This window comes from Euprymna scolopes, chromosome 25 (assembly GCF_053919585.1).
Source record: "Euprymna scolopes isolate OS-2025 chromosome 25, ASM5391958v1, whole genome shotgun sequence".
NCBI classification, from domain to species: Eukaryota; Metazoa; Mollusca; class Cephalopoda; order Sepiida; family Sepiolidae; genus Euprymna; species Euprymna scolopes.
In genome coordinates, this window is record NC_136506.1 from 95,758,054 (window position 1) to 95,784,537 (window position 26,484).

The 26,484-nt window shown below is 36.7% G+C and overlaps 3 protein-coding genes across 6 annotated transcripts in view; all 3 read right to left on the reverse strand.

Moving 5' to 3' along the window:
* LOC145247135 (uncharacterized) overlaps positions 1–1,626 on the reverse strand; it is a 35,830-nt gene extending 34,204 nt beyond the window's left edge. Inside the window, exon 1 of the mRNA XM_080108779.1 lies at positions 1,566–1,626. Within this exon, the coding sequence (XP_079964905.1) occupies positions 1,566–1,626 (61 nt within the window). The remainder of the gene's footprint in view (positions 1–1,565) is intronic.
* LOC145247530 (uncharacterized) overlaps positions 1–26,484 on the reverse strand; it is a 204,434-nt gene that overhangs the window by 93,608 nt on the left and 84,342 nt on the right. The window lies entirely within an intron of this gene.
* On the reverse strand, positions 10,077–26,459 carry LOC145247136 (uncharacterized). The gene is made up of 6 exons (XM_080108780.1): positions 26,420–26,459; positions 18,966–19,970; positions 16,669–18,590; positions 14,097–14,487; positions 11,761–12,275; positions 10,077–10,118 (listed from the first exon to the last, which is right to left on the reverse strand). Exons 1-6 carry the CDS (start codon positions 26,457–26,459, stop codon positions 10,077–10,079), a joined length of 3,915 nt encoding a protein of 1,304 aa, XP_079964906.1.

The window sequence follows — 26,484 nt, forward strand, 5'->3', positions numbered from 1 at the left end:
TTCTATTGGAGGTGTTGTAGTTTCCGGGATATTTGTAGTTGTTTCTATAAGACTAGTAGTAGTTTCAGGGAGAGTTGTAGTTGTTTCTATTGGATGTGTCGTAGTTTCCGGGATATTTGTAGCTGTTTCTATAGGACTAGTTGTAGTTTCAGGGAGAGTTGTAGTTGTTTCTATTGGAGGTGTTGTAGTTTCCGGGATATTTGTAGTTGTTTCTATAGGACCAGTTGTAGTTTCAGGGAGAGTTGTAGTTGTTTCTATTGGAGGTGTTGTAGTTTCCGGGATATTTGTAGTTGTTTCTATAGGACTAGTAGTAGTTTCAGATAGAGTTGTAGTTGTTTCTATTGGAGGAGTTGTAGTTTCCGGGATACGTGTAGTTGTTTCTATAGGACTAGTTGTAGTTTCAGGGAGAGTTGTAGTTGTTTCTATTGGAGGTGCTATAGTTTCCGGGATATTTGTAGTTGTTTCTATAGGACTAGTTGTAGTTTCAGCGAAAGTTGTAGTTGTTTCTATCGGAGGTGTTGTAGTTTCCGGGATATTTGTAGTTGTTTCTATAGGACTAGTTGTAATTGTAGGAAGAGTTGTAGTTGTTTCTTTTAGAGGTGTTGTAGTTTCCGGGATATTTGTAGTTGTTTCTATAGGACTAGTTGTAATTGCAGGGAGAGTTGTAGTTGTTTCTATTGGAGGTGTTTTAGTTTCCATGATATTTGTAGTTGTTTCTATAGGACTACTTGTAATTGCAGGGAGAGTTGTAGTTGTTTCTATTGGAGGTGTTGTAATTTCCGGGATATTTGTAGTTGTTTCTATAGGACTAGTGGTAATTGCAGGGAGAGTTGTAGTTGTTTCTATTGGAGGTGTTGTAGTTTCCGGGATATTTGCAGTTGTTTCTATAGGACTAGTTGTAGTTTCAGGGAGAGTTGTAGTTGTTTCTATTGAAGGTGTTGTAGTTTCCGGGATATTTGAAGGTGTTTCTATAGGACTAGTTGTAGTTTCAGGGAGAGTTTTAGTTGTTTCTATTGGAGGTGTTGTAGTTTCCGGGATAGTTGTAGTTGTTTCTATAGGACTAGTTGCAGTTTCAGGGGGAGTTGTAGTTGTTTCTATTGGAGGTGTTGTAGTTTCCGGGATATTTGTAGTTGTTTCTATAGGACTTGTTGTAGTTTCAGGGAGAGTTGTAGTTGTTTCTATTGGAGGTGTTGTAGTTTCCGGGATATTTGTAGTTGTTTCTATAGGACTAGTTGTAGTTTCAGGGAGAGTTGTAGTTGTTTCTATTGGAGGTGTTATAGTTTCCGGGATATTTGTAGTTGTTTCTATAGGACTAGTTGTAGTTTCAGTGAGAGTTGTAGTTATTTCTATTGGAGGTGTTGTAGTTTCCGGGATATTTGTAGTTGTTTCCGTAGGACTAGTTGTAGTTTCAGGGATATTTGTAGTTGTTTCTATTGGAGGTGTTGTAATTTCCGGGATATTTGTAGTTGTTTCTATAGGACTAGTTGTAGTTTCAGGGAGAGTTGTAGTTGTTTGTATTGAAAGTGTTGTAGTTTCCGGGATATTTGTAGTTGTTTCTATAGGACTATTTGTTGTTTTAGGGAGAGTTGTAGTTGTTTCTATTGGAGGAGTTGTAGTTTCCGGCATATTTGTAGTTGTTTCTATAGGACTAGTTGTAGTTTCAGGGATAGTTGTAGTTGTTTCTATTGGAGGTGTTGTAGTTTCCGGGATATTTGTAGTTGTTTCAATAGGACTAGTAGTAGTTTCAGGGAGAGTTGGAGTTGTTTCTATGGCATTAGTTATAGTTTCAGGGATAGTATTAGTTGTTTCTATGGCATTAGTTGTAGTTTCAGGGATAGTTGTTGTTGTTTCTATGGCCTTAGTTGTAGTATCAGGGATAATTGTAGTTGTTTCTATGGCATTAGTTGTAGTTTTAGGGAGAGTTGTAGTTTCAGGGAGAGTTGTTGTTTTTTCTATTGGAGGTATTGTAGGTTCCGGGATATTTGTAGTTGTTTCTATAGGATTAGTTGTAATTGCAGGGAGAGTTGTAGTTGTTTCTATTGGAGATGTTGTAGTTTCCGGGATATTTGTAGTTGTTTCTATAGGATTAGTTGTAATTGCAGGGAGAGTTGTAGTTGTTTCTATTGGAGGTGTTGTAGTTTCCGGGATATTTGTAGTTGTTTCTATAGGACTTGTTGTAGTTTCAGGCAGAGTTGTAATTGTTTCTATTGGACGTGTTGTAATTTCTGGGATATTTGTAGTTGTTTCTATAGGACTAGTTGTAGTTTCAGGGAGAGTTGTAGTTGTTTCTATTGGAGGTGTTGTAGTTTCCGGGATATTTGTACTTGTTGCTATAGGACTAGTTGTAGTTTCAGGGAGAGGTGTAGTTGTTTCTATTGGACTAGTTGTAGTTTCAGGGAGAGTTGTAGTTGTTTCTATTGAAGGTGTTGTAGTTTCCGGGATATTTGTAGTTGTTTCTATAGGACTAGTTGTAATTGCAATGAGAGTTGTAGTTGTTTCTATAGCACTAGTTGTAGTTTCAGGGAGAGTTGCAGTTGTTTCTATTTGAGGTGTTGTAGTTTCGGGAATATTTTTAGTTGTTTCTATAGGACTAGTTGTAATTGCAATGAGAGTTGTAGTTGTTTCTATTGGAGGTGTTGTAGTTTCCGGGATATTTGTAGTTGTTTCTATAGTACTAGTTGTAGGTTCAGGGAGAGTTGTAGTTGTTTCTTTTGGAGGTGTTGTAGTTTCCGGGATATTTGTAGTTGTTTCTATAGGACTAGTTGTAGTTTCAGGGAGAGTTCTAGTTGTTTCTGTTGGAGGTGTTGTAGTTTCCGGGATATTTGTAGTTGTTTCTATAGGACTAGTTGTAGTTTCAGGGAGAGTTGTAGTTGTTTCTATTGGAGGTGTTGTAATTTCCGGTATATTTGTAGTTGTTTCTATAGGACTAGTTGTAATTGCCGGAAGAGTTGTAGTTGTTTCTTTTGGAGGTGTTGTAGTTTCCGGGATATTTGTAGTTGTTTCTATAGGACTAGTTGTAATTGCAGGGAGAGTTGTAGTTGTTTCTATCGGAGGTGTTGTAGTTTCCGGGATATTTGTAGTTGTTTCTATAGGACTAGTTGTAATTGCAGGGAGAGTTGTAGTTGTTTCTATTGGAGGCGTTGTAGTTTCCGGGATATTTGTAGTTGTTTCTATAGGACTTGTTGTAGTTTCAGGGAGAGTTGTAGTTGTTTCTATTGGAGGTGTTGTAGTTTCCGGGATATTTGTAGTTGTTTCTATAGGACTAGTTGTAGTTTCAGGGAGAGTTGTAGTTGTTTCTATTGGAGGTGTTATAGTTTCCGGGATATTTGTAGTTGTTTCTATAGGACTAGTTGTAGTTTCAGTGAGAGTTGTAGTTATTTCTATTGGAGGTGTTGTAGTTTCCGGGATATTTGTAGTTGTTTCCGTAGGACTAGTTGTAGTTTCAGGGATATTTGTAGTTGTTTCTATTGGAGGTGTTGTAATTTCCGGGATATTTGTAGTTGTTTCTATAGGACTAGTTGTAGTTTCAGGGAGAGTTGTAGTTGTTTGTATTGAAAGTGTTGTAGTTTCCGGGATATTTGTAGTTGTTTCTATAGGACTATTTGTTGTTTTAGGGAGAGTTGTAGTTGTTTCTATTGGAGGAGTTGTAGTTTCCGGCATATTTGTAGTTGTTTCTATAGGACTAGTTGTAGTTTCAGGGATAGTTGTAGTTGTTTCTATTGGAGGTGTTGTAGTTTCCGGGATATTTGTAGTTGTTTCAATAGGACTAGTAGTAGTTTCAGGGAGAGTTGGAGTTGTTTCTATGGCATTAGTTATAGTTTCAGGGATAGTATTAGTTGTTTCTATGGCATTAGTTGTAGTTTCAGGGATAGTTGTTGTTGTTTCTATGGCCTTAGTTGTAGTATCAGGGATAATTGTAGTTGTTTCTATGGCATTAGTTGTAGTTTTAGGGAGAGTTGTAGTTTCAGGGAGAGTTGTTGTTTTTTCTATTGGAGGTATTGTAGGTTCCGGGATATTTGTAGTTGTTTCTATAGGATTAGTTGTAATTGCAGGGAGAGTTGTAGTTGTTTCTATTGGAGATGTTGTAGTTTCCGGGATATTTGTAGTTGTTTCTATAGGATTAGTTGTAATTGCAGGGAGAGTTGTAGTTGTTTCTATTGGAGGTGTTGTAGTTTCCGGGATATTTGTAGTTGTTTCTATAGGACTTGTTGTAGTTTCAGGCAGAGTTGTAATTGTTTCTATTGGACGTGTTGTAATTTCTGGGATATTTGTAGTTGTTTCTATAGGACTAGTTGTAGTTTCAGGGAGAGTTGTAGTTGTTTCTATTGGAGGTGTTGTAGTTTCCGGGATATTTGTACTTGTTGCTATAGGACTAGTTGTAGTTTCAGGGAGAGGTGTAGTTGTTTCTATTGGACTAGTTGTAGTTTCAGGGAGAGTTGTAGTTGTTTCTATTGAAGGTGTTGTAGTTTCCGGGATATTTGTAGTTGTTTCTATAGGACTAGTTGTAATTGCAATGAGAGTTGTAGTTGTTTCTATAGCACTAGTTGTAGTTTCAGGGAGAGTTGCAGTTGTTTCTATTTGAGGTGTTGTAGTTTCGGGAATATTTTTAGTTGTTTCTATAGGACTAGTTGTAATTGCAATGAGAGTTGTAGTTGTTTCTATTGGAGGTGTTGTAGTTTCCGGGATATTTGTAGTTGTTTCTATAGTACTAGTTGTAGGTTCAGGGAGAGTTGTAGTTGTTTCTTTTGGAGGTGTTGTAGTTTCCGGGATATTTGTAGTTGTTTCTATAGGACTAGTTGTAGTTTCAGGGAGAGTTCTAGTTGTTTCTGTTGGAGGTGTTGTAGTTTCCGGGATATTTGTAGTTGTTTCTATAGGACTAGTTGTAGTTTCAGGGAGAGTTGTAGTTGTTTCTATTGGAGGTGTTGTAATTTCCGGTATATTTGTAGTTGTTTCTATAGGACTAGTTGTAATTGCCGGAAGAGTTGTAGTTGTTTCTTTTGGAGGTGTTGTAGTTTCCGGGATATTTGTAGTTGTTTCTATAGGACTAGTTGTAATTGCAGGGAGAGTTGTAGTTGTTTCTATCGGAGGTGTTGTAGTTTCCGGGATATTTGTAGTTGTTTCTATAGGACTAGTTGTAATTGCAGGGAGAGTTGTAGTTGTTTCTATTGGAGGCGTTGTAGTTTCCGGGATATTTGTAATTGTTTTTGAAGGACTAGTTGTAGTTTCAGGGAGAGTTGTAGTTGTTTCTATTGAAGGTGTTGTAGTTTCCGGGATGTTTGTAGTTGTTTCTATAGGACTAGTTGTAGTTTCAGGGTGAGTTGTAGTTGTTTCTATTGGAGGTGTTGGAGTTTCCGGGATATTTGTAGTTGTTTCTATAGGACTAGTTGTTGTTTCAGGGAGAGTTGTAGTTGTTTCTATTTGAGGTGTTGTAGTTTCCGGGATATTTGTAGCTGTTTCTATAGGACTAGTTGTAGTTTCAGGGAGAGTTGTAGTTGCTTCTATTGGAGGTGTTGTAGTTTCCGGGATATTTGTAGTTGTTTCTATAAGACTAGTAGTAGTTTCAGGGAGAGTTGTAGTTGTTTCTATTGGATGTGTCGTAGTTTCCGGGATATTTGTAGCTGTTTCTATAGGACTAGTTGTAGTTTCAGGGAGAGTTGTAGTTGTTTCTATTGGAGGTGTTGTAGTTTCCGGGATATTTGTAGTTGTTTCTATAGGACCAGTTGTAGTTTCAGGGAGAGTTGTAGTTGTTTCTATTGGAGGTGTTGTAGTTTCCGGGATATTTGTAGTTGTTTCTATAGGACTAGTAGTAGTTTCAGATAGAGTTGTAGTTGTTTCTATTGGAGGAGTTGTAGTTTCCGGGATACGTGTAGTTGTTTCTATAGGACTAGTTGTAGTTTCAGGGAGAGTTGTAGTTGTTTCTATTGGAGGTGCTATAGTTTCCGGGATATTTGTAGTTGTTTCTATAGGACTAGTTGTAGTTTCAGCGAAAGTTGTAGTTGTTTCTATCGGAGGTGTTGTAGTTTCCGGGATATTTGTAGTTGTTTCTATAGGACTAGTTGTAATTGTAGGAAGAGTTGTAGTTGTTTCTTTTAGAGGTGTTGTAGTTTCCGGGATATTTGTAGTTGTTTCTATAGGACTAGTTGTAATTGCAGGGAGAGTTGTAGTTGTTTCTATTGGAGGTGTTTTAGTTTCCATGATATTTGTAGTTGTTTCTATAGGACTACTTGTAATTGCAGGGAGAGTTGTAGTTGTTTCTATTGGAGGTGTTGTAATTTCCGGGATATTTGTAGTTGTTTCTATAGGACTAGTGGTAATTGCAGGGAGAGTTGTAGTTGTTTCTATTGGAGGTGTTGTAGTTTCCGGGATATTTGCAGTTGTTTCTATAGGACTAGTTGTAGTTTCAGGGAGAGTTGTAGTTGTTTCTATTGAAGGTGTTGTAGTTTCCGGGATATTTGAAGGTGTTTCTATAGGACTAGTTGTAGTTTCAGGGAGAGTTTTAGTTGTTTCTATTGGAGGTGTTGTAGTTTCCGGGATAGTTGTAGTTGTTTCTATAGGACTAGTTGCAGTTTCAGGGGGAGTTGTAGTTGTTTCTATTGGAGGTGTTGTAGTTTCCGGGATATTTGTAGTTGTTTCTATAGGACTTGTTGTAGTTTCAGGGAGAGTTGTAGTTGTTTCTATTGGAGGTGTTGTAGTTTCCGGGATATTTGTAGTTGTTTCTATAGGACTAGTTGTAGTTTCAGGGAGAGTTGTAGTTGTTTCTATTGGAGGTGTTATAGTTTCCGGGATATTTGTAGTTGTTTCTATAGGACTAGTTGTAGTTTCAGTGAGAGTTGTAGTTATTTCTATTGGAGGTGTTGTAGTTTCCGGGATATTTGTAGTTGTTTCCGTAGGACTAGTTGTAGTTTCAGGGATATTTGTAGTTGTTTCTATTGGAGGTGTTGTAATTTCCGGGATATTTGTAGTTGTTTCTATAGGACTAGTTGTAGTTTCAGGGAGAGTTGTAGTTGTTTGTATTGAAAGTGTTGTAGTTTCCGGGATATTTGTAGTTGTTTCTATAGGACTATTTGTTGTTTTAGGGAGAGTTGTAGTTGTTTCTATTGGAGGAGTTGTAGTTTCCGGCATATTTGTAGTTGTTTCTATAGGACTAGTTGTAGTTTCAGGGATAGTTGTAGTTGTTTCTATTGGAGGTGTTGTAGTTTCCGGGATATTTGTAGTTGTTTCAATAGGACTAGTAGTAGTTTCAGGGAGAGTTGGAGTTGTTTCTATGGCATTAGTTATAGTTTCAGGGATAGTATTAGTTGTTTCTATGGCATTAGTTGTAGTTTCAGGGATAGTTGTTGTTGTTTCTATGGCCTTAGTTGTAGTATCAGGGATAATTGTAGTTGTTTCTATGGCATTAGTTGTAGTTTTAGGGAGAGTTGTAGTTTCAGGGAGAGTTGTTGTTTTTTCTATTGGAGGTATTGTAGGTTCCGGGATATTTGTAGTTGTTTCTATAGGATTAGTTGTAATTGCAGGGAGAGTTGTAGTTGTTTCTATTGGAGATGTTGTAGTTTCCGGGATATTTGTAGTTGTTTCTATAGGATTAGTTGTAATTGCAGGGAGAGTTGTAGTTGTTTCTATTGGAGGTGTTGTAGTTTCCGGGATATTTGTAGTTGTTTCTATAGGACTAGTTGTAGTTTCAGGGAGAGTTGTAATTGTTTCTATTGGAGGTGTTGTAGTTTCCGGGATAGGACTAGTTGTAATTGCAGGGGGAGTTGTTGGTGTTTCTATTGGAGGTGTTGTTGTTTGAGGGATAGTTGTAGTTTTTTCTATGGAATTAGTTGTAGTTTCAGGGAGAGTTGTTGTTGTTTCTATGGATTTAGTTGAAGTTTCACGGATAGTTGTAGTTTTTTCTATGGCATTAGCTGTAGTATCAGGGATAATTGCAGTTGTTTCTATGGCATTAGTTGTAGTTTCAGGGATAGTTGTAGTTGTTTCTATTGGAGGTGTTGTTGTTTCCCGGATATTTGTAGTTGTTTCTATAGGACTAGTTGTAGTTTCAGTGAGAGTTGTAGTTGTTTCTATTGGAGGTGTTGTAGTTTCTGGGGTATTTGTAGTTGTTTCTGTAGGACTAGTTGTAGTTTCAGGGAGAGTTGTAGTTGTTTGTATTGAAAGTGTTGTAGTTTCCGGGATATTTGTAGTTGTTTCTATTGGACTATTTGTTGTTTTAGGGAGAGTGTTAGTTGTTTCTATTGGAGGAGTTGTAGTTTCCGGGATATTTGTAGTTGTTTCTATAGGAATAGTTATAGTTTCAGGGAGAGTTGTAGTTGTTTCTATTGGAGGTGTTGTAGTTTCCGAGATATTTGTAGTTGTTTCTATTGGACTAGTTGTAGTTTTAGGGAGAGTTGTAGTTGTTTCTATTGGAGGTGTTGTAGTTTCCTGGATATTTGTAGTTGTTTCTATAGGACTAGTTGTAGTTTCAGGGAGAGTTGTAGGTGTTTCTATTGGAGGTGTTGTTGTTTTCGGAATATTTGTAGTTGTTTCTATAGGACTAGTTATAATTGCAGGGAGATTTGTAGTTGTTTCTATTGGAGATGTTGTAGCTTCCGGGATATTTGTAGTTGTTTCTATATGACTAGTTGTAATTGCAGGACGAGTTGTAGTTGTTTCTATTGGAGGTGTTGTAGTTTCCGGGATATTTGTAGTTGGTTCTATAGGACTAGTTGTAGTTTCAGGGAGAGTTGTAGTTTTTTCTATTGGAGGTGTTGTAGTTTCCGGGATATTTGTAGTTGTTTCTATAGGACTAATTGTAATTGCAGGGAGATTTGTAGTTGTTTCTATTGGAGGTATTGTAGTTTGCGGGATATTTGTAGTTGTTTCTATAGGACTAGTTGTAGTTTCAGGGAGAGTTGTAATTGTTTCTATTGGAGGTGTTGTAGTTTCCGGGATATTTGTAGTTGTTTCTATAGGACTAGTTGTAATTGCAGGGGGAGTTGTTGGTGTTTCTTTTGGAGGAGTTGTTGTTTGAGGGATAGTTGTAGTTTTTTCTATGGAATTAGTTGTAGTTTCAGGGAGAGTTGTTGTTGTTTCTATGGCATTAGTTGTAGTTTCACGGATAGTTGTAGTTGTTTCTATAGCATTAGTTGTAGTATCAGGGATAATTGTAGTTGTTTCTATGGCATTAGTTGTAGTTTCAGGGATAGTTGTAGTTGTTTCTATGGCATTTGTTGTAGTTTCAGGGATATTTGTAGTTGTTTCTATGGCATTAGTTGTAGTTTCAGGGATAGTTGTACTTGTTTCTATGGCATTAGTTGTAGTTTCATGGATAGTTGTAGCTGCTTCTATTGCATTAGTTGTAGTGTCATGGATATTTGTAGTTGTTTCTATTGCATTAGTTGTAGTTTCAGGGATAGTTGTAGTTGTTTCTATTTCATTAGTTGTAGTTTCATGAATAGTTGTAGTTGTTTCTATGGCAGTAGTTGTGGTTTCAGGGATAGTTGTTGTTGTTTCTATTGCATTTGTTGTAGTTTCAGGGATAGTTGTAGTTGTTTCTATGGCATTAGTTGTAGTTTCAGGGATAGTATTAGTTGTTTCTATGGCATTAGTTGTAGTTTCAGGGATAGTTGTTGTTGTTTCTATGGCCTTAGTTGTAGTATCAGGGATAATTGTAGTTGTTTCTATGGCATTAGTTGTAGTTTCAGGGAGAGTTGTAGTTTCAGGGAGAGTTGTTGTTTTTTCTATTGGAGATGTTGTAGTTTCCGGGATATTTGCAGTTGTTTCTATAGGACTAGTTGTAATTGCAGGAAGAGTTGTAGTTGTTTCTATTGGAGGTGTTGTAGTTTCCGGGATATTTGTAGTTGTTTCTATAGGATTAGTTGTAATTGCAGGAAGAGTTGTAGTTGTTTCTATTGGAGGTGTTGTAGTTTCCGGGATATTTGTAGTTGTTTCTATAGGACTAGTTGTAGTTTCAGGGAGAGTTGTAATTGTTTCTATTGGAGGTGTTGTAGTTTCCGGGATAGGACTAGTTGTAATTGCAGGGGGAGTTGTTGGTGTTTCTATTGGAGGTGTTGTTGTTTGAGGGATAGTTGTAGTTTTTTCTATGGAATTAGTTGTAGTTTCAGGGAGAGTTGCTGTTGTTTCTATGGATTTAGTTGAAGTTTCACGGATAGTTGTAGTTTTTTCTATGGCATTAGCTGTAGTATCAGGGATAATTGCAGTTGTTTCTATGGCATTAGTTGTAGTTTCAGGGATAGTTGTAGTTGTTTCTATTGGAGGTGTTGTTGTTTCCCGGATATTTGTAGTTGTTTCTATAGGACTAGTTGTAGTTTCAGTGAGAGTTGTAGTTGTTTCTATTGGAGGTGTTGTAGTTTCTGGGGTATTTGTAGTTGTTTCTGTAGGACTATTTGTAGTTTCAGGGAGAGTTGTAATTGTTTCTATTTGAGGTGTTGTAGTTTCCGGGATATGTGTAGTTGTTTCTATAGGACTAGTTGTAGTTTCAGGGAGAGTTGTAGTTGTTTGTATTGAAAGTGTTGTAGTTTCCGGGATATTTGTAGTTGTTTCTATTGGACTATTTGTTGTTTTAGGGAGAGTGTTAGTTGTTTCTATTGGAGTTGTAGTTTCCGGGATATTTGTAGTTGTTTCTATAGGAATAGTTGTAGTTTCAGGGAGAGTTGTAGTTGTTTCTATTGGAGGTGTTGTAGTTTCCGAGATATTTGTAGTTGTTTCTATTGGACTAGTTGTAGTTTTAGGGAGAGTTGTAGTTGTTTCTATTGGAGGTGTTGTAGTTTCCTGGATATTTGTAGTTGTTTCTATAGGACTAGTTGTAGTTTCAGGGAGAGTTGTAGGTGTTTCTATTGGAGGTGTTGTAGTTTTCGGAATATTTGTAGTTGTTTCTATAGGACTAGTTATAATTGCAGGGAGATTTGTAGTTGTTTCTATTGGAGATGTTGTAGCTTCCGGGATATTTGTAGTTGTTTCTATATGACTAGTTGTAATTGCAGGACGAGTTGTAGTTGTTTCTATTGGAGGTGTTGTAGTTTCCGGGATATTTGTAGTTGGTTCTATAGGACTAGTTGTAGTTTCAGGGAGAGTTGTAGTTTTTTCTATTGGAGGTGTTGTAGTTTCCGGGATATTTGTAGTTGTTTCTATAGGACTAATTGTAATTGCAGGGAGATTTGTAGTTGTTTCTATTGGAGGTATTGTAGTTTGCGGGATATTTGTAGTTGTTTCTATAGGACTAGTTGTAGTTTCAGGGAGAGTTGTAATTGTTTCTATTGGAGGTGTTGTAGTTTCCGGGATATTTGTAGTTGTTTCTATAGGACTAGTTGTAATTGCAGGGGGAGTTGTTGGTGTTTCTTTTGGAGGAGTTGTTGTTTGAGGGATAGTTGTAGTTTTTTCTATGGAATTAGTTGTAGTTTCAGGGAGAGTTGTTGTTGTTTCTATGGCATTAGTTGTAGTTTCACGGATAGTTGTAGTTGTTTCTATAGCATTAGTTGTAGTATCAGGGATAATTGTAGTTGTTTCTATGGCATTAGTTGTAGTTTCAGGGATAGTTGTAGTTGTTTCTATGGCATTTGTTGTAGTTTCAGGGATATTTGTAGTTGTTTCTATGGCATTAGTTGTAGTTTCAGGGATAGTTGTACTTGTTTCTATGGCATTAGTTGTAGTTTCATGGATAGTTGTAGCTGCTTCTATTGCATTAGTTGTAGTGTCATGGATATTTGTAGTTGTTTCTATGGCATTAGTTGTAGTTTCAGGGATAGTTGTAGTTGTTTCTATTGCATTAGTTGTAGTTTCAGGGATAGTTGTAGTTGTTTCTATTTCATTAGTTGTAGTTTCATGAATAGTTGTAGTTGTTTCTATGGCAGTAGTTGTGGTTTCAGGGATAGTTGTTGTTGTTTCTATGGCATTTGTTGTAGTTTCAGGGATATTTGTAGTTGTTTCTATGGCATTAGTTGTAGTTTCAGGGATAGTATTAGTTGTTTCTATGGCATTAGTTGTAGTTTCAGGTATAGTTGTTGTTGTTTCTATGGCCTTAGTTGTAGTATCAGGGATAATTGTAGTTGTTTCTATGGCATTAGTTGTAGTTTCAGGGAGAGTTGTAGTTTCAGGGAGAGTTGTTGTTTTTTCTATTGGAGGTATTGTAGTTTCCGGGATATTTGTAGTTGTTTCTATAGGATTAGTTGTAATTGCAGGGATAGTTGTAGTTGTTTCTATTGGAGATGTTGTAGTTTCCGGGATATTTGCAGTTGTTTCTATAGGACTAGTTGTAATTGCAGGAAGAGTTGTAGTTGTTTCTATTGGAGGTGTTGTAGTTTCCGGGATATTTGTAGTTGTTTCTATAGGATTAGTTGTAATTGCAGGAAGAGTTGTAGTTGTTTCTATTGGAGGTGTTGTAGTTTCCGGGATATTTGTAGTTGTTTCTATAGGACTAGTTGTAGTTTCAGGGAGAGTTGTAATTGTTTCTATTGCAGGTGTTGTAGTTTCCGGGATAGGACTAGTTGTAATTGCAGGGGGAGTTGTTGGTGTTTCTATTGGAGGTGTTGTTGTTTGAGGGATAGTTGTAGTTTTTTCTATGGAATTAGTTGTAGTTTCAGGGAGAGTTGTTGTTGTTTCTATGGATTTAGTTGAAGTTTCACGGATAGTTGTAGTTTTTTCTATGGCATTAGCTGTAGTATCAGGGATAATTGCAGTTGTTTCTATGGCATTAGTTGTAGTTTCAGGGATAGTTGTAGTTGTTTCTATTGGAGGTGTTGTTGTTTCCCGGATATTTGTAGTTGTTTCTATAGGACTAGTTGTAGTTTCAGTGAGAGTTGTAGTTGTTTCTATTGGAGGTGTTGTAGTTTCTGGGGTATTTGTAGTTGTTTCTGTAGGACTATTTGTAGTTTCAGGGAGAGTTGTAGTTGTTTCTATTTGAGGTGTTGTAGTTTCCGGGATATGTGTAGTTGTTTCTATAGGACTAGTTGTAGTTTCAGGGAGAGTTGTAGTTGTTTGTATTGAAAGTGTTGTAGTTTCCGGGATATTTGTAGTTGTTTCTATTGGACTATTTGTTGTTTTAGGGAGAGTGTTAGTTGTTTCTATTGGAGTTGTAGTTTCCGGGATATTTGTAGTTGTTTCTATAGGAATAGTTGTAGTTTCAGGGAGAGTTGTAGTTGTTTCTATTGGAGGTGTTGTAGTTTCCGAGATATTTGTAGTTGTTTCTATTGGACTAGTTGTAGTTTTAGGGAGAGTTGTAGTTGTTTCTATTGGAGGAGTTGTAGTTTCCTGGATATTTGTAGTTGTTTCTATAGGACTAGTTGTAGTTTCAGGGAGAGTTGTAGGTGTTTCTATTGGAGGTGTTGTAGTTTTCGGAATATTTGTAGTTGTTTCTATAGGACTAGTTATAATTGCAGGGAGATTTGTAGTTGTTTCTATTGGAGATGTTGTAGCTTCCGGGATATTTGTAGTTGTTTCTATATGACTAGTTGTAATTGCAGGACGAGTTGTAGTTGTTTCTATTGGAGGTGTTGTAGTTTCCGGGATATTTGTAGTTGGTTCTATAGGACTAGTTGTAGTTTCAGGGAGAGTTGTAGTTTTTTCTATTGGAGGTGTTGTAGTTTCCGGGATATTTGTAGTTGTTTCTATAGGACTAATTGTAATTGCAGGGAGATTTGTAGTTGTTTCTATTGGAGGTATTGTAGTTTGCGGGATATTTGTAGTTGTTTCTATAGGACTAGTTGTAGTTTCAGGGAGAGTTGTAATTGTTTCTATTGGAGGTGTTGTAGTTTCCGGGATATTTGTAGTTGTTTCTATAGGACTAGTTGTAATTGCACGGGGAGTTGTTGGTGTTTCTTTTGGAGGAGTTGTTGTTTGAGGGATAGTTGTAGTTTTTTCTATGGAATTAGTTGTAGTTTCAGGGAGAATTGTTGTTGTTTCTATGGCATTAGTTGTAGTTTCACGGATAGTTGTAGTTGTTTCTATAGCATTAGTTGTAGTATCAGGGATAATTGTAGTTGTTTCTATGGCATTAGTTGTAGTTTCAGGGATAGTTGTAGTTGTTTCTATGGCATTTGTTGTAGTTTCAGGGATAGTTGTAGTTGTTTCTATGGCATTAGTTGTAGTTTCAGGGATAGTTGTACTTGTTTCTATGGCATTAGTTGTAGTTTCATGGATAGTTGTAGCTGCTTCTATTGCATTAGTTGTAGTGTCATTGATATTTGTAGTTGTTTCTATGGCATTAGTTGTAGTTTCAGGGATATTTGTAGTTGTTTCTATTGCATTAGTTGTAGTTTCAGGGATAGTTGTAGTTGTTTCTATTTCATTAGTTGTAGTTTCATGAATAGTTGTAGTTGTTTCTATGGCAGTAGTTGTGGTTTCAGGGATAGTTGTTGTTGTTTCTATGGCATTTGTTGTAGTTTCAGGGATATTTGTAGTTGTTTCTATGGCATTAGTTGTAGTTTCAGGGATAGTATTAGTTGTTTCTATGGCATTAGTTGTAGTTTCAGGGATAGTTGTTGTTGTTTCTATGGCCTTAGTTGTAGTATCAGGGATAATTGTAGTTGTTTCTATGGCATTAGTTGTAGTTTCAGGGAGAGTTGTTGTTTTTTCTATTGGAGGTATTGTAGTTTCCGGGATATTTGTAGTTGTTTCTATAGGATTAGTTGTAATTGCAGGGATAGTTGTAGTTGTTTCTATTGGAGATGTTGTAGTTTCCGGGATATTTGTAGTTGTTTCTATAGGACTAGTTGTAATTGCAGGAAGAGTTGTAGTTGTTTCTATTGGAGGTGTTGTAGTTTCCGGGATATTTGTAGTTGTTTCTATAGGACTAGTTGTAATTGCAGGGAGAGTTGTAGTTGGTTCTATTGGAGGTGTTGTAGTTTCCGGGATATTTGTAGTTGTTTCTATAGGATTAGTTGTAATTGCAGGGAGAGTTGTAGTTGTTTCTATTGGAGGTGTTGTAGTTTCCGGGATATTTGTAGTTGTTTCTATAGGACTAGTTTTAGTTTCAGGGAGAGTTGTAGTTGTTTCTATTGGAGGTGTTGTAGTTTCCGGGATATTGGTTGTTGTTTCTATAGGACTAGTTGTAGTTTCAGGGAGAGTTGTAATTGTTTCTTTTGGAGGTGTTGTAGTTTCCGGGATATTTGTAGTTGTTTCTATAGGACTAGTTGTAATTGCAGGGGGAGTTGTTGATGTTTCTATTGGAGGTGTTGTTGTTTGAGGGATAGTTGTAGTTTTTTCTATGGAATTAGTTGTAGTTTCAGGGAGAGTTGTTGTTGTTTCTATGGCATTAGTTGTAGTTTCACGGATAGTTGCAGTTGTTTCTATGGCATTAGTTGTAGTATCAGGGATAATTGCAGTTGTTTCTATGGCATTAGTTGTAGTTTCATGGATAGGTGTAGTTGTTTCTATGGCATTTGTTGTAGTTTCAGGGATAGTTGTAGTTGTTTTTATGGCATGTGTTGTAGTTTCAGGGATAGTTGTAGTTGTTTCTATGGCATTAGTTGTAGTTTCGTGGATAGTTGTTGCTGCTTCTATGGCATTAGTTGTAGTGTCATGGATATTTGTAGTTGTTTCTATGGCATTAGTTGTAGTTTCAGGGATAGTTGTAGTTGTTTCTATTGCATTATTTGTAGTTTCAGGGATAGTTGTAGTTGTTTCTATTTCATTAGTTGTAGTTTCATGGATAGTTGTAGATGTTTCTATGGCAGTAATTGTGGTTTCAGGGATAGTTGTAGTTGTTTCTATGGCATTTGTTGTAGTTTCAGGGATATTTGTAGTTGTTTCTATGGCATTAGTTGTAGTTTCAGGGATAGTTGTAATTGTTTCTATGGCCTTAGTTGTAGTATCAGGGATAATTGTAGTTGTTTCTATGGCATTAGTTGTAGTTTCAGGGAGAGTTGTAGTTTCAGGGAGAGTAGTTGTTTTTTCTATTGGAGGTGTTGTAGTTTCCGGGATAGTTGTAGTTGTTTCTATAGGACTAGTTGTAATTGCAGGAAGAGTTGTAGTTGTTTCTATTGGAGGTGTTGTAGTTTCCGGGATATTTGTAGTTGTTTCTATAGGACTAGATGTAATTGCAGGGAGAGTTGTAGTTGTTTCTATTGGAGGTGTTGTAGTTTCCGGGATATTTGTAGTTGTTTTTATAGGATTAGTTGTAATTGCAGGGAGAGTTGTAGTTGTTTCTATTGGAGGTGTTGTAGTTTCCGGGATATTTGTAGTTGTTTCTATAAGGCTAGTTGTAGTTTCAGGGAGAGTTGTAATTGTTTCTATTGGAGGTGTTGTAGTTTCCGGGATATTTGTAGTTGTTTCTATAGGACTAGTTGTAATTGCAGGGGGAGTTGTTGGTGTTTCTATTGGAGGTGTTGTTGTTTGAGGGATAGTTGTAGTTTTTTCTATGGAATTAGTTGTAGTTTCAGGGAGAATTGTTGTTGTTTCTATGGCATTAGTTGTAGTTTGACGGATAGTTGTAGTTGTTTCTATTGCATTAGTTGTAGTTTCATGGATAGTTGTAGCTGCTTTTATGGCATTAGTTGTAGTGTCATGGATATTTGTAGTTGTTTCTATGGCATTAGTTGTAGTTTCAGGGATAGTTGTAGTTGTTTCTATTGCATTAGTTGTAGTTTCAGGGATATTTGTAGTTGTTTCTATTTCATTAGTTGTAGTTTCATGAATAGTTGTAGTTGTTTCTATGGCAGTAGTTGTGGTTTCAGGGACAGTTGTAGTTGTTTCTATGGCATTTGTTGTAGTTTCAAGGATATTTGTAGTTGTTTCTTTGGCATTAGTTTTAGTTTCAGGGATAGTATTAGTTGTTTCTATGGCATTAGTTGTAGTTTCAGGGATAGTTGTTGTTGTTTCTATGGCCTTAGTTGTAGTATCAGGTATAATTGTAGTTGTTTCTATGGCCTTAGTTGTAGTATCAGGTATAATTGTAGTTGTTTCTATGGCATTAGTTGTAGTTTCAGGGAGAGTTGTAGTTTCAGGGAGAGTTGGTTTTTCTATTGGAGGTGTTGTAGTTTCCGGGATATTTGTAGTTGTTTCTATAGGATTAGTTGTAATTGCAGGGAGAGTTGTAGTTGTTTCTATTGGAGGTGTTGTAGTTTCCGGGATAGTTGTAGTTGTTTCTATAGGACTAGTTTTAGTTTCAGTGAGAGTTGTAGTTGTTTCTATTGGAGGTGTTGTAGTGTCCGGGATATTTGGTGTTGTTTCTATATTACTAGTTGTAATTGCAGGGAGGGTTGTAGTTGATTCTATTGGAGGTGTTGTAGTTTCCGGGATATTTGTAGTTGTTTCTATAGGACTCGTAGTAGTTTCTGGAATATTTGTAGTTGTTTCTAATGGAGCTGTTGTAGTTTCAGGGATAGTTGTTGTTTTTTCTATAGAATTAGTTGTAGTTTGAGGGAGAGTTTTTGTTCTTTCTATGGTATTAGTTGTAGTTTCAGGGATAGTTGTAGTTGTTTCTCTGGCATTATTTGTAGTTTCAGAGATAGTTGTCGTTGTTTTTATGGCATTAGTTGTAGTTTCATGGATAGGTGTAGTTGTTTCTATGGCATTAGTTGTAGTTTGAGGGAGAGTTGTAGTTGTTTCTCTGGTATTTGTGTTAGTTTCAGGGATAGTTGTAGTTTTTTCTATTGAATTAGTTGTAGTTTCAGGGAGAGTTGTAGTTGTTTCTATGGCATTAGTTGTAGTTTCAGGAATAGTTGTAGTTGTTTCTATTGCATTAGTTGTAGTTTCAGGGATAGTTGTAGTTGTTTCTATGGCATTAGTTGTTGTTTCAGGGATAGTTGTAGTAGTTTCCATATAATTAGTTGTAGTTTCAGGGATAGTTGTAGTTGTAGTTTCTATGGAATTAGTTGTAGTTTCATGGATAGTTGTAGTTGTTTCTATGGCATTAGTTGTAGTTTCAGGGATAGTTGTAGTTGTTTCTATGGCATTAGTTGTAGTTTCAGGGATAGTTTTAGTTGTTTCTATGGCATTAGTTGTAGTTTCATGGATAGTTGTAGTTGTTTCTATGGCATTGGTTGTAGTATCAGGGATATGTGTAGTTGTTTCTATGGCATTAGTTGTAGTTTCAGGGATAGTTGTAGTTGTTTCTATGGCATTAGTTGTAGTTTCAGGGATAGTTGTAGTTGTTTCTATGGCATTAGTTGTAGTATCAGGGATAATTGTAGTTGTTTCTATGGCATTAGTTGTAGTTTCAGGGATAGTTGTAGTTGTTTCTATGGAATTAGTTGTAGTTTCAGGGATAGTTGTAGTTGTTTCTATGGCATTAGTTTTAGTTTCATGGATAGTTGTAGTTGTTTCTATAGGACTAGTTGTAGTTTCAGGGAGAGTTGTAGTTGTTTCTATTGGAGGTGTTGTAGTTTCAGGGAAAGTTGTAGTTGTTTCTATAGGACTAGTTGTAGTTTCAGGGAGAGTTGTAGTTGTTTCTATGGCATTAGTTGTAGTTGCATGGATAGGTGTAGTTGTTTCTATGGCATTAGTTGTAGTTTCAGGGATAGTTGTGGTTGTTTCTATGGCATTAGTTGTAGTTTCAGGGATAGTTGTAGTTGTTTCTATGGCATTAGTTGTAGTATAAGGGATATTTGTAGTTGTTTCTATGGCATTAGTTGTAGTTTCAGGGATAGTTGTAATTGTTTCTATGGCATGTTTTATAGTTTCAGGGATAGTTGTAATTGTTTCTATGGCATTAGTTGTAGTTTCAGGGATAGTTGTAGTTGTTTCTATGGCATTAGTTGTAGTTTCAGGGATAGTTGTAGTTGTTTCTATTGCATTTGTTGTAGTTTCAGGGATAGTTGTAGTTGTTTCTATGGCATTTGTTGTAGTTTCAGGGATAGTTGTAGTTGTTTCTATGGCATTAGTTGTAGTTTCATGGATAGTTGTAGTTTCTTCTATGGCATTAGTTGTAGTTTCAGGGATAGTTGTAGTTGTTTCTATGGCATTAGTTGTAGTTTCAGGGATAGTTGTAGTTGTTTCTATGGCATTAGTTGTAGTTTCAGGGATAGTTGTAGCACTTTCTAAAGCAATAGTTGTAGTTTCAGGGATAGTTGTAGTTGTTTCTGAAGCAATGGTTGTACTTTCAGGAATACGTGTAGTTGTTTCTCTAGCATGAGTTGTATCTTTAGGAATAGTTGTAATTGTTTTTAAAGCACTAGTTGTAGTTTTAGGAATAGTTGTAGTTGTTTTTAAAGCAATAGTCGTAGTTTCGGGGATAGTTGTAGTTGTTTCGATGTGACTAGTTGTAGTTTCCGGAAGACTTGTTGTTGCTTCTAAAGCAATAGTCCTAGTTTTAGGATCAGTTTTAGCAGTTATTTTTGTTGTTTTAGGAATAGCTGTTCTTGTTTCTATCGCACTAGTTGTTTCAAGAATAATTGTTGCTTTGTCTATAGCATTAGTGGTATTTTCAGGAATTGTTGTACTTTTTTCTGTATCATTTTTGTTTGGTATGAAAAACTTTAATGATCTTTTATATCTATATGTTGCCCCAGTTTGTGTTGTGATACTTAGTGTTAAAAAACTACTTGTATTATCAGGAATAGCGTTTTCTAGGTTTTCTGTATTATAACTTGTAGTTTTAGGAATAGTTGTTGTTTTTTCTAAACCAGTTTTTGTAGTTTCAGGAATAGCTTCTATCGCACTTGTCATTGTCTCACAAATAGTTGTAGGTGTTTCTATAGCAGTTGTTGCACTTGTTTTTATCGCACTAGTTGTAGTTTCAAGAATAGGACTAGTTATCTCCTTAGCATTTTTTTTATTTTCAGGAATGGTTGTACTTGTTTCTATATCATTATTTTTTGCTATGAGAGACTTTAATAAAGTATTACATCTATATGTTTCTCCAGTGAGTATTGTGATACTTAGTGTTAAAAAACTACTCATATTATCAGGAATAGTGTTTTCGATGTGTTCTGTATCATAATTTGTAGTTTTCTGGATTATCCTTGCTGTAGTTTTGGTAGCACTCAAACTTTCAGGTATAATTGTTGTATCAGGTTCAGCAACATTACTTGTAGTTGAGTCTAAAAATCAAATAATGGATACAATCCGTTAGAACAGAATCCTATAGGACACGTTGCTTGTTCATGAATTCTTTATTAATTTCTTTTGAAATTAATCAGCAATAAAATAACGGTTTTTAATAAATTTTTTAAAAATTTTGCATCTCGGATATCCAACCTTGAACTTTCTATAAAAATGATCTTCAGAACTGCATTAATACTTGGTCGTTCCTATGTAGAAAAAGATTTTCGTTTCTGTATTCTTATGAGAAGTTGGTTAGGGGCATTACTTATTGAACACTCCATTCATATAACTATATAGTTCTCATGCATATCATCATAGCTTATGAAATCTACTACGATGAGTTTAAATCCTTTAAAATTCATTGCACTTATTCGTGTGTATTAACACTTGAGAAGGCATAAAACAGCCATTTCCCTTCAACTATGAATAAAATAGCAAGTTTTTCAATTAAAATTTTTTTTTTTCATTTTTTTTTATTACATTTTCACCCCAAACAAGGCACATTGCCACTTTGGTGTAGGGGGCTACTATCAGGGGCAACAACTACTGGGGTACTATGTAGGGATTTGGGCAGCAAGATGTCAGTTCACATTGCCCTTGAACTTCTGCACGTCAGTAGAGTTGGGGAAGCAGGGACCTGGAATGGAATTCCAAATCTAGCGGTTCTGGGGAAGAAACTACTGGAGTAGAAAGATCTTTTACATCTAGGGATCTCTACAGTGTGGAGGTGGGATTTTGCAGCCTGTCGTGTCTGTCAAGGGTGTTCACGTCGTGGGGGCACAAGTGCTTGCAGTTCGTTAGAGCATTCAGCATTAAAATACTTATAGAATTGGCAGAGGGATGCAACGTTTCGTCGATGGGACAGAGGCTGAAGCTTAGATGCCAGTTCAGGGCCTATCAGATTTGCGACTTTCTTTTGAACCTTGTCAAGGAGCGAGAGACTAGTAGCCGATGCACCAGCCCAAATATGACAGCAATACTCCATACATGGGCGAATGGTTGCCTTATAGAGGTACAGGATACTTTCAGGTGTTAGTAGTTTTCTAGCACGGTAGAGAGAGCCCACCTTCCTTGTAGCGGCCCTGGCAATGCCTTCAATGTAATTGTTCCAGCTCATGTTTCCTGTGAACGTTAGGTCAAGGAGTTTGAAAGATGTACTCTCAGATAAAGAGTCGTTGGCCATTGCTATAGGTGGTAGAGAAGGTTTCTTGTAATTATTGAATGAAACTAGTTTAGTCTTGGCGGGATTGAACGTGACCATCCATTTTTGGATTTGAGATAGTAATAGAAGCATACATTTTTGTCTTTTGTTTTACGTTTGAGTTTCATCTTTTTATCATTTCTTTAAGTATTAAATTGTTATGGTAAAAATCCGATATGAAAACTTTTGGTAAGCGTATATCTATGAAATCTGTGCGTATCCGTTTATTTCTGTTTTTACTTCATTTGAAAAAAATCCAAGAGTGCATTTTTTGATCCCTCCCTTGATTTGGATTTGAGATAATATATCAAATCGAACATATTGATGAAAGTTGCATAGTTATCAAGAGCGCTTTCGATTCGACTGCGGATCATCTTCAGGTGTTGATGAGGTGACAGTGAGTAGGAGTGAAAAATGGAAATTAAAAAAGTGGAAAGTAAGCTATACAATAAATTGATGTAAGATGAGTGTTGAGAGAAATACGTGTGTGAGGTGTGTGAGTGCCATCAGTGCAGAGACATAAAGTCACACGCTGCCGGAAAAGGGGAAATGAACTGTTTAAATATCAAGAAATATAATTGTGAATCACTTAAGAATTCGGGACAAGATCAAAGTGTAGTATCTGTTCTTCAGATGCTGCACTTCTATTTCTTGTTCTCTTTCGGTGGAGGAGAAATCCTTCACGACTGAGACAATATTTTATTTTTGTACCTTTTTTCCACGTTAAAAAACGACCCTGGTGTCTAACTCTGTCCCGTGGGGAGGCATAGTAAATAGGTACTTAAGAATGCCGGAATGGGAGCAGGCTACCCTTCCCTCCCCCATTGATTAAATAAAAGGTTCTGTTCTAAATTCCGTGCAGTTTCTCAGAGTTCAAGAGAAAGATTCCCAAGTTTAACAATGGTTGGAAGTTACAACTGGTGTGTGAATAGCCCTCAGGATACGAACAGGAATTCGAATAATCCAAATAATATGAACCTATACAATTTTTTCAGAGGGAGTGGGGGGAAAGATTCTTATTTACGTCATCTTTTTAACAATATAAATCTATACTGTATTAACAGAAACGTTGTTTTTTTTTTTGTTTTTTTCGCTGCCACATGTATTTTGAGAACCGTCAGAGGGACTAATTTGGCAGACACTGTTATTGGTGAACATAAAACTGACTATACCTTTTTTCCCCTATTTACCTTCCCATGTATTAAAAAAAAATCTTGTTTATCGTGGTATTCTTTCGTTTTTTTTGTTGTTTTTTTTTCCTTCTTGTTGTGCAATAGGATAACCTTTATTGGACGTCATGATAAAATTCCCGTTAAGTAAATAAGGTAATGATGGTTAAAATTATTACAAACTTGCCAGGATTCGAACCTGGAATCTTCTGATCCGTAGTCAGGCGCGTTATCTATTGCGCCACAAGTCCTGTCCGTATGCCGAAAGATGTTACCGCGACTCTATACAGAAAGTGCTAAATTTCGGTGGCATGGGCAGGTTACTTTTTCAACAAAAACGAAACGGCCCCAAAACCCTTATTTTGGGTTTTTTGTGTGACTCGACTTTGTTCGTTACGAACCTTATATAGATTAGGACAATCTAGGGAAAAAAAGAATTTTTCAATTCGGTGCATTCGTTTGAAAGTTTTATTGGTATACACACACACATACACACACCACACACACACACATACACACACACACAAACAAACAAACAAACAAACAAATAAATAAATATTTAGAATTTTGTTAATAGTATAGATAATTATACACACATACAATTCCAACCTAACTCGGTTTCCGTTTTTGAATTTCTTTCTGTAATTCATTGTCCGTTTCTCAATTTCTTTCATTTCATGTAAAAATAACACAGAAACACATACAACCTGTTCAAAGTGATTTCTACTGAACACTCTGTCCATTATTTTAACAGAAGATGCTGAATGTATTTCTCTCATGATTTCACTTGAAATAATCAAGCACACACACACAATCCGTTATTAATAAATTGCGATAGAACACGCTGAACGTTTCTGAATGTTTTTCTTGATATCATTGGAAATAAAGCTCTAGAAGTGTAAGCCATGTTTAGTTTCAGAACAGTTTCCGATGGTTAGTTGTTCTACACAAGTTCTGGGGGTGACTGGTTCTCAGTAGACATAACAGTCTCTGATGGTTAGTTGTTCTACACAAATCCTGGAGGTGACTGGTTCTCAGTAGACAATTCTTCAGTCGGAATCCACAGAGCAAAAGATTCTTCCCGTGTTGACACGAAGAAAACATATGCGAAGTTGTTACAGAAAGTTTTAATATTTATGGAGCAATTCTGGTTTCTGATTGGTTGGTAGCAGAACATTAATTAATTTGATTCGCCAGTTCTTAGCAGCATCGTTTATAAATAGAATCTCCTGACTGTGCGGGATCATACCCCATCATATCATTAAATAAATACCCCATCATAGTCTTACTATGATGGGATGGTCTCCCGGCGGCTTCGGCTGCAAGGAGACAGGGTAGAGTACTCGCCAAGGATTCGTTCTTGACACTCAGCCTGACAGGTGAGGGGCCAGGAACCGTCCCAGCACCTGTCAGACTGAGGTACACCGCTTGGGTACTACCTAGGAGGTCCACCCTCCCAGGCCTTGCCACCGGGCTTTCCGGTGGGGCAAGTTTATTGCTTGTCGCCTGAGGCGCCCCTACCAGGAAATGCCGACAGGGATGCCCAGGCAATTTTTGTTGAGGCAAGAGTGCCCCTTCTTTAGAGGAACTCGCCTGTTCTCCACCTTCCGGCCTTGTGCCACATTTTGCGGCGGTGGACAGCAAATGAATAGCTACCCCATTATAAAACAAATATTGCAACAAACGCAACACATAAAATCCATTAAAAGTGATTCGAACTGAACTAGTGCCCGATTTCTGAATTTCTTTTTGTATTTCATTGAAAAGAATTAATATATACAATCCGTGATAAATGATTGCAAACGAAACACTCTTTCTGTTTATTTATGTAGTTTGAAAATTTAAAAAAATATATCACTTATTGTAACATGAAGGCTTATGAAAATGAAGGCTTATGAAAATGAAGGCTTATAAAAATGAAGGCTTATGAAAATGAAGGCTTATGAAAATGAAGGCTTATAAAAATGAAGGCTTATAAAAATGAAGGCTTATAAAAATGAAGGCTTATGAAAATGAAGGCTTATAAACATGAAGGCTTATGAAAATAAAGGCTTACGAAGTACGTGAGTTGTTTTGCCGGTTAGGCACTCGTTTTTCAGTGAATGTTTGTTTTGTTTGTTTCTTTTCTTAAACCTGGGAGTCACCTCTTATAAAGGCTTGAAGGTCCCTCGAGGATAAGGGTTAATGAATGTAAGGTGATAGTGTAGTAATCGTCAATGGTGTAAGTTGGGTAGAATTTGATTATTTATGAGGACGGCTCAATAAGAACTTGTTTACATTGGATTTGAAGGCCACTATGTTGTATTAAACCAGGAAGCAGGCCAGTAGAACAGTTCCACGGGGGGGGGCAGTTCTGGAAAAAAAATCTTTGTTTATGGAATCTGCATTAGATTCAGGCACAGTTAGAGTGGGAGAAATCACATATACTGGTTATAGCTAGCGGAGTGTTTTTTGTGAAAGTTTGGCAAGGGGGAATCATAGATTGGAGTTCAGTCGAGCACATGCTACGAAAATAACAATAGAGCAGAGACAGGCTCACAACATCTCTTCTACAGGAAAGAGGTTGCAGGGAAGAGAAAAGGGCATCATCTACTAGGTTTTGAAGCAGTGTTTGTAGTTAGTGGCAGTTAGCGTCGAGTACAACTACTTTAAGAAAGACTGAAAAGGATTGTAAGCAGATGGTGGGACCGGGCGATGCCAAATGGCCTTGCTTGCTGCGTTAAGAAGCAGTCAGCATCAGAGTGGTCCTTTTGACACTAGTTGAGGGGATTTCACATTATTGGTTGGATGTAACAGTGGTGGTGGTGGTGATGATGATGATGATGATGATGATGATGATGATGATGATGATGAAAAGAACAAATCTGTCTTCTTCACAGATAATCAAAATGACTCCTCCCCCATAAGCTGGATAGCTGAAGGATCTAAGTTGGAATCATAAAATGTTTTCAGGCTGTGAAAATTGGCGCTTAAGTTTTATTTGAGGGACCACCAGAAAATCAAGTCAAGTGGGTAACTGTCAAGTGGTCAGTTAATTTGTAATTGGCCGTTTCCTTATGGTGCGTTATGCAGGTGAACTTTGGGAAGATCATCCCATAAGTGATTTAAGTGATGGTAAAAAACACAATGTAAAGACAACGGGAGTGAGGGTGAAGGCACTGGGGCTCTCCCACCTTAGTAATGATAAAAGGTATGGATTGAGAGAGAAGAAGAAAAGGAAAAAACCTTCAAAGCTTGAAAAGTACAATCCTTTTCGAGATTGCTTTATGGAGAATAGTGGAATAAAGTTCTGTTTATCGGGGGGGGGGCGGATCTAAGCCTACCTGGTTGTGAATATAATGAAAGGCAACAATAGTCATGAGGACATCTCTGCTCGCCTGCCGGGAGACCTAGACCTTTGAGAGAAAGCACATTTCACTTGGGGTTTGCTCCAAACCACTGACCCCACACTATGAAGAGACAGGCCCCTCAGACAGGCGCCTCAGGTTGGTCACCTTGACTTTACTAACAAAAGCCATCAGTCCTCGAGTATTTATATCTGGAGTCAGAAACGGTAAAAAATTTATAACTACCCCTGAATAATTATCTTGTTTTTCTTATACAACAAACAGTTGTCGAGTTGTCTTTCTTCTCATCCTTTGTTTTGAAATGACCTCTACTTTCTAGTGATGCTGACATTGGAGACCAGAGCTGAAAAGCAATGTGGGGAGAGTGGCTGGACCTCATTGAGAAGTGGGGGTACAGAATGAGTTCAATTTTGAGAGGGAGAGCATTGGAGTTTGAGATTTGTCGTCATTTGTTGCAGTGTTGGTGACGAGGAGTTGCCTCCAATGTTTTTTTTTCTTTACAATAACATACAATCTATTAAAAGTGATTTCACCCAAACACACTCTTCATTTATGAATTCTCTATTAATTTCACTTTTTCATAGACCATGATAAAAATACTAACATAATTAAGGAAAAAAGGGGACAAATCGTTAAACCTCTCGATTAATAATAAGTGAACAAATATTCATTAAAATTGTGGAAAAAGAAAAACAATGAAAACAAAATGTCCAAAATAACCGACTTACCATTTATAAAACATTCGTAGAATAAATAACCAACTTTCATTTTATAGACCATTTATAGAAAAATA

Excerpts from the sequence above, each read along its gene's own strand:
- LOC145247136 (XM_080108780.1), bottom strand. The coding sequence starts at position 26,459 with ATGAAAGTTGGTTATTTATTCTACGAATGTTTTATAAATG. Across the intron at positions 18,591-18,965 it reads TACAACTATTGCTTTAGAAA|AAACAATTACAACTATCCCT; the intron begins GTGCTACAACTA and ends AACATGCCATAG. Across the intron at positions 12,276-14,096 it reads AACTAATGCCATAGAAACAA|AAACAACTACAACTCTTCCT; the intron begins GTACAACTATCC and ends CACCTCCAATAG.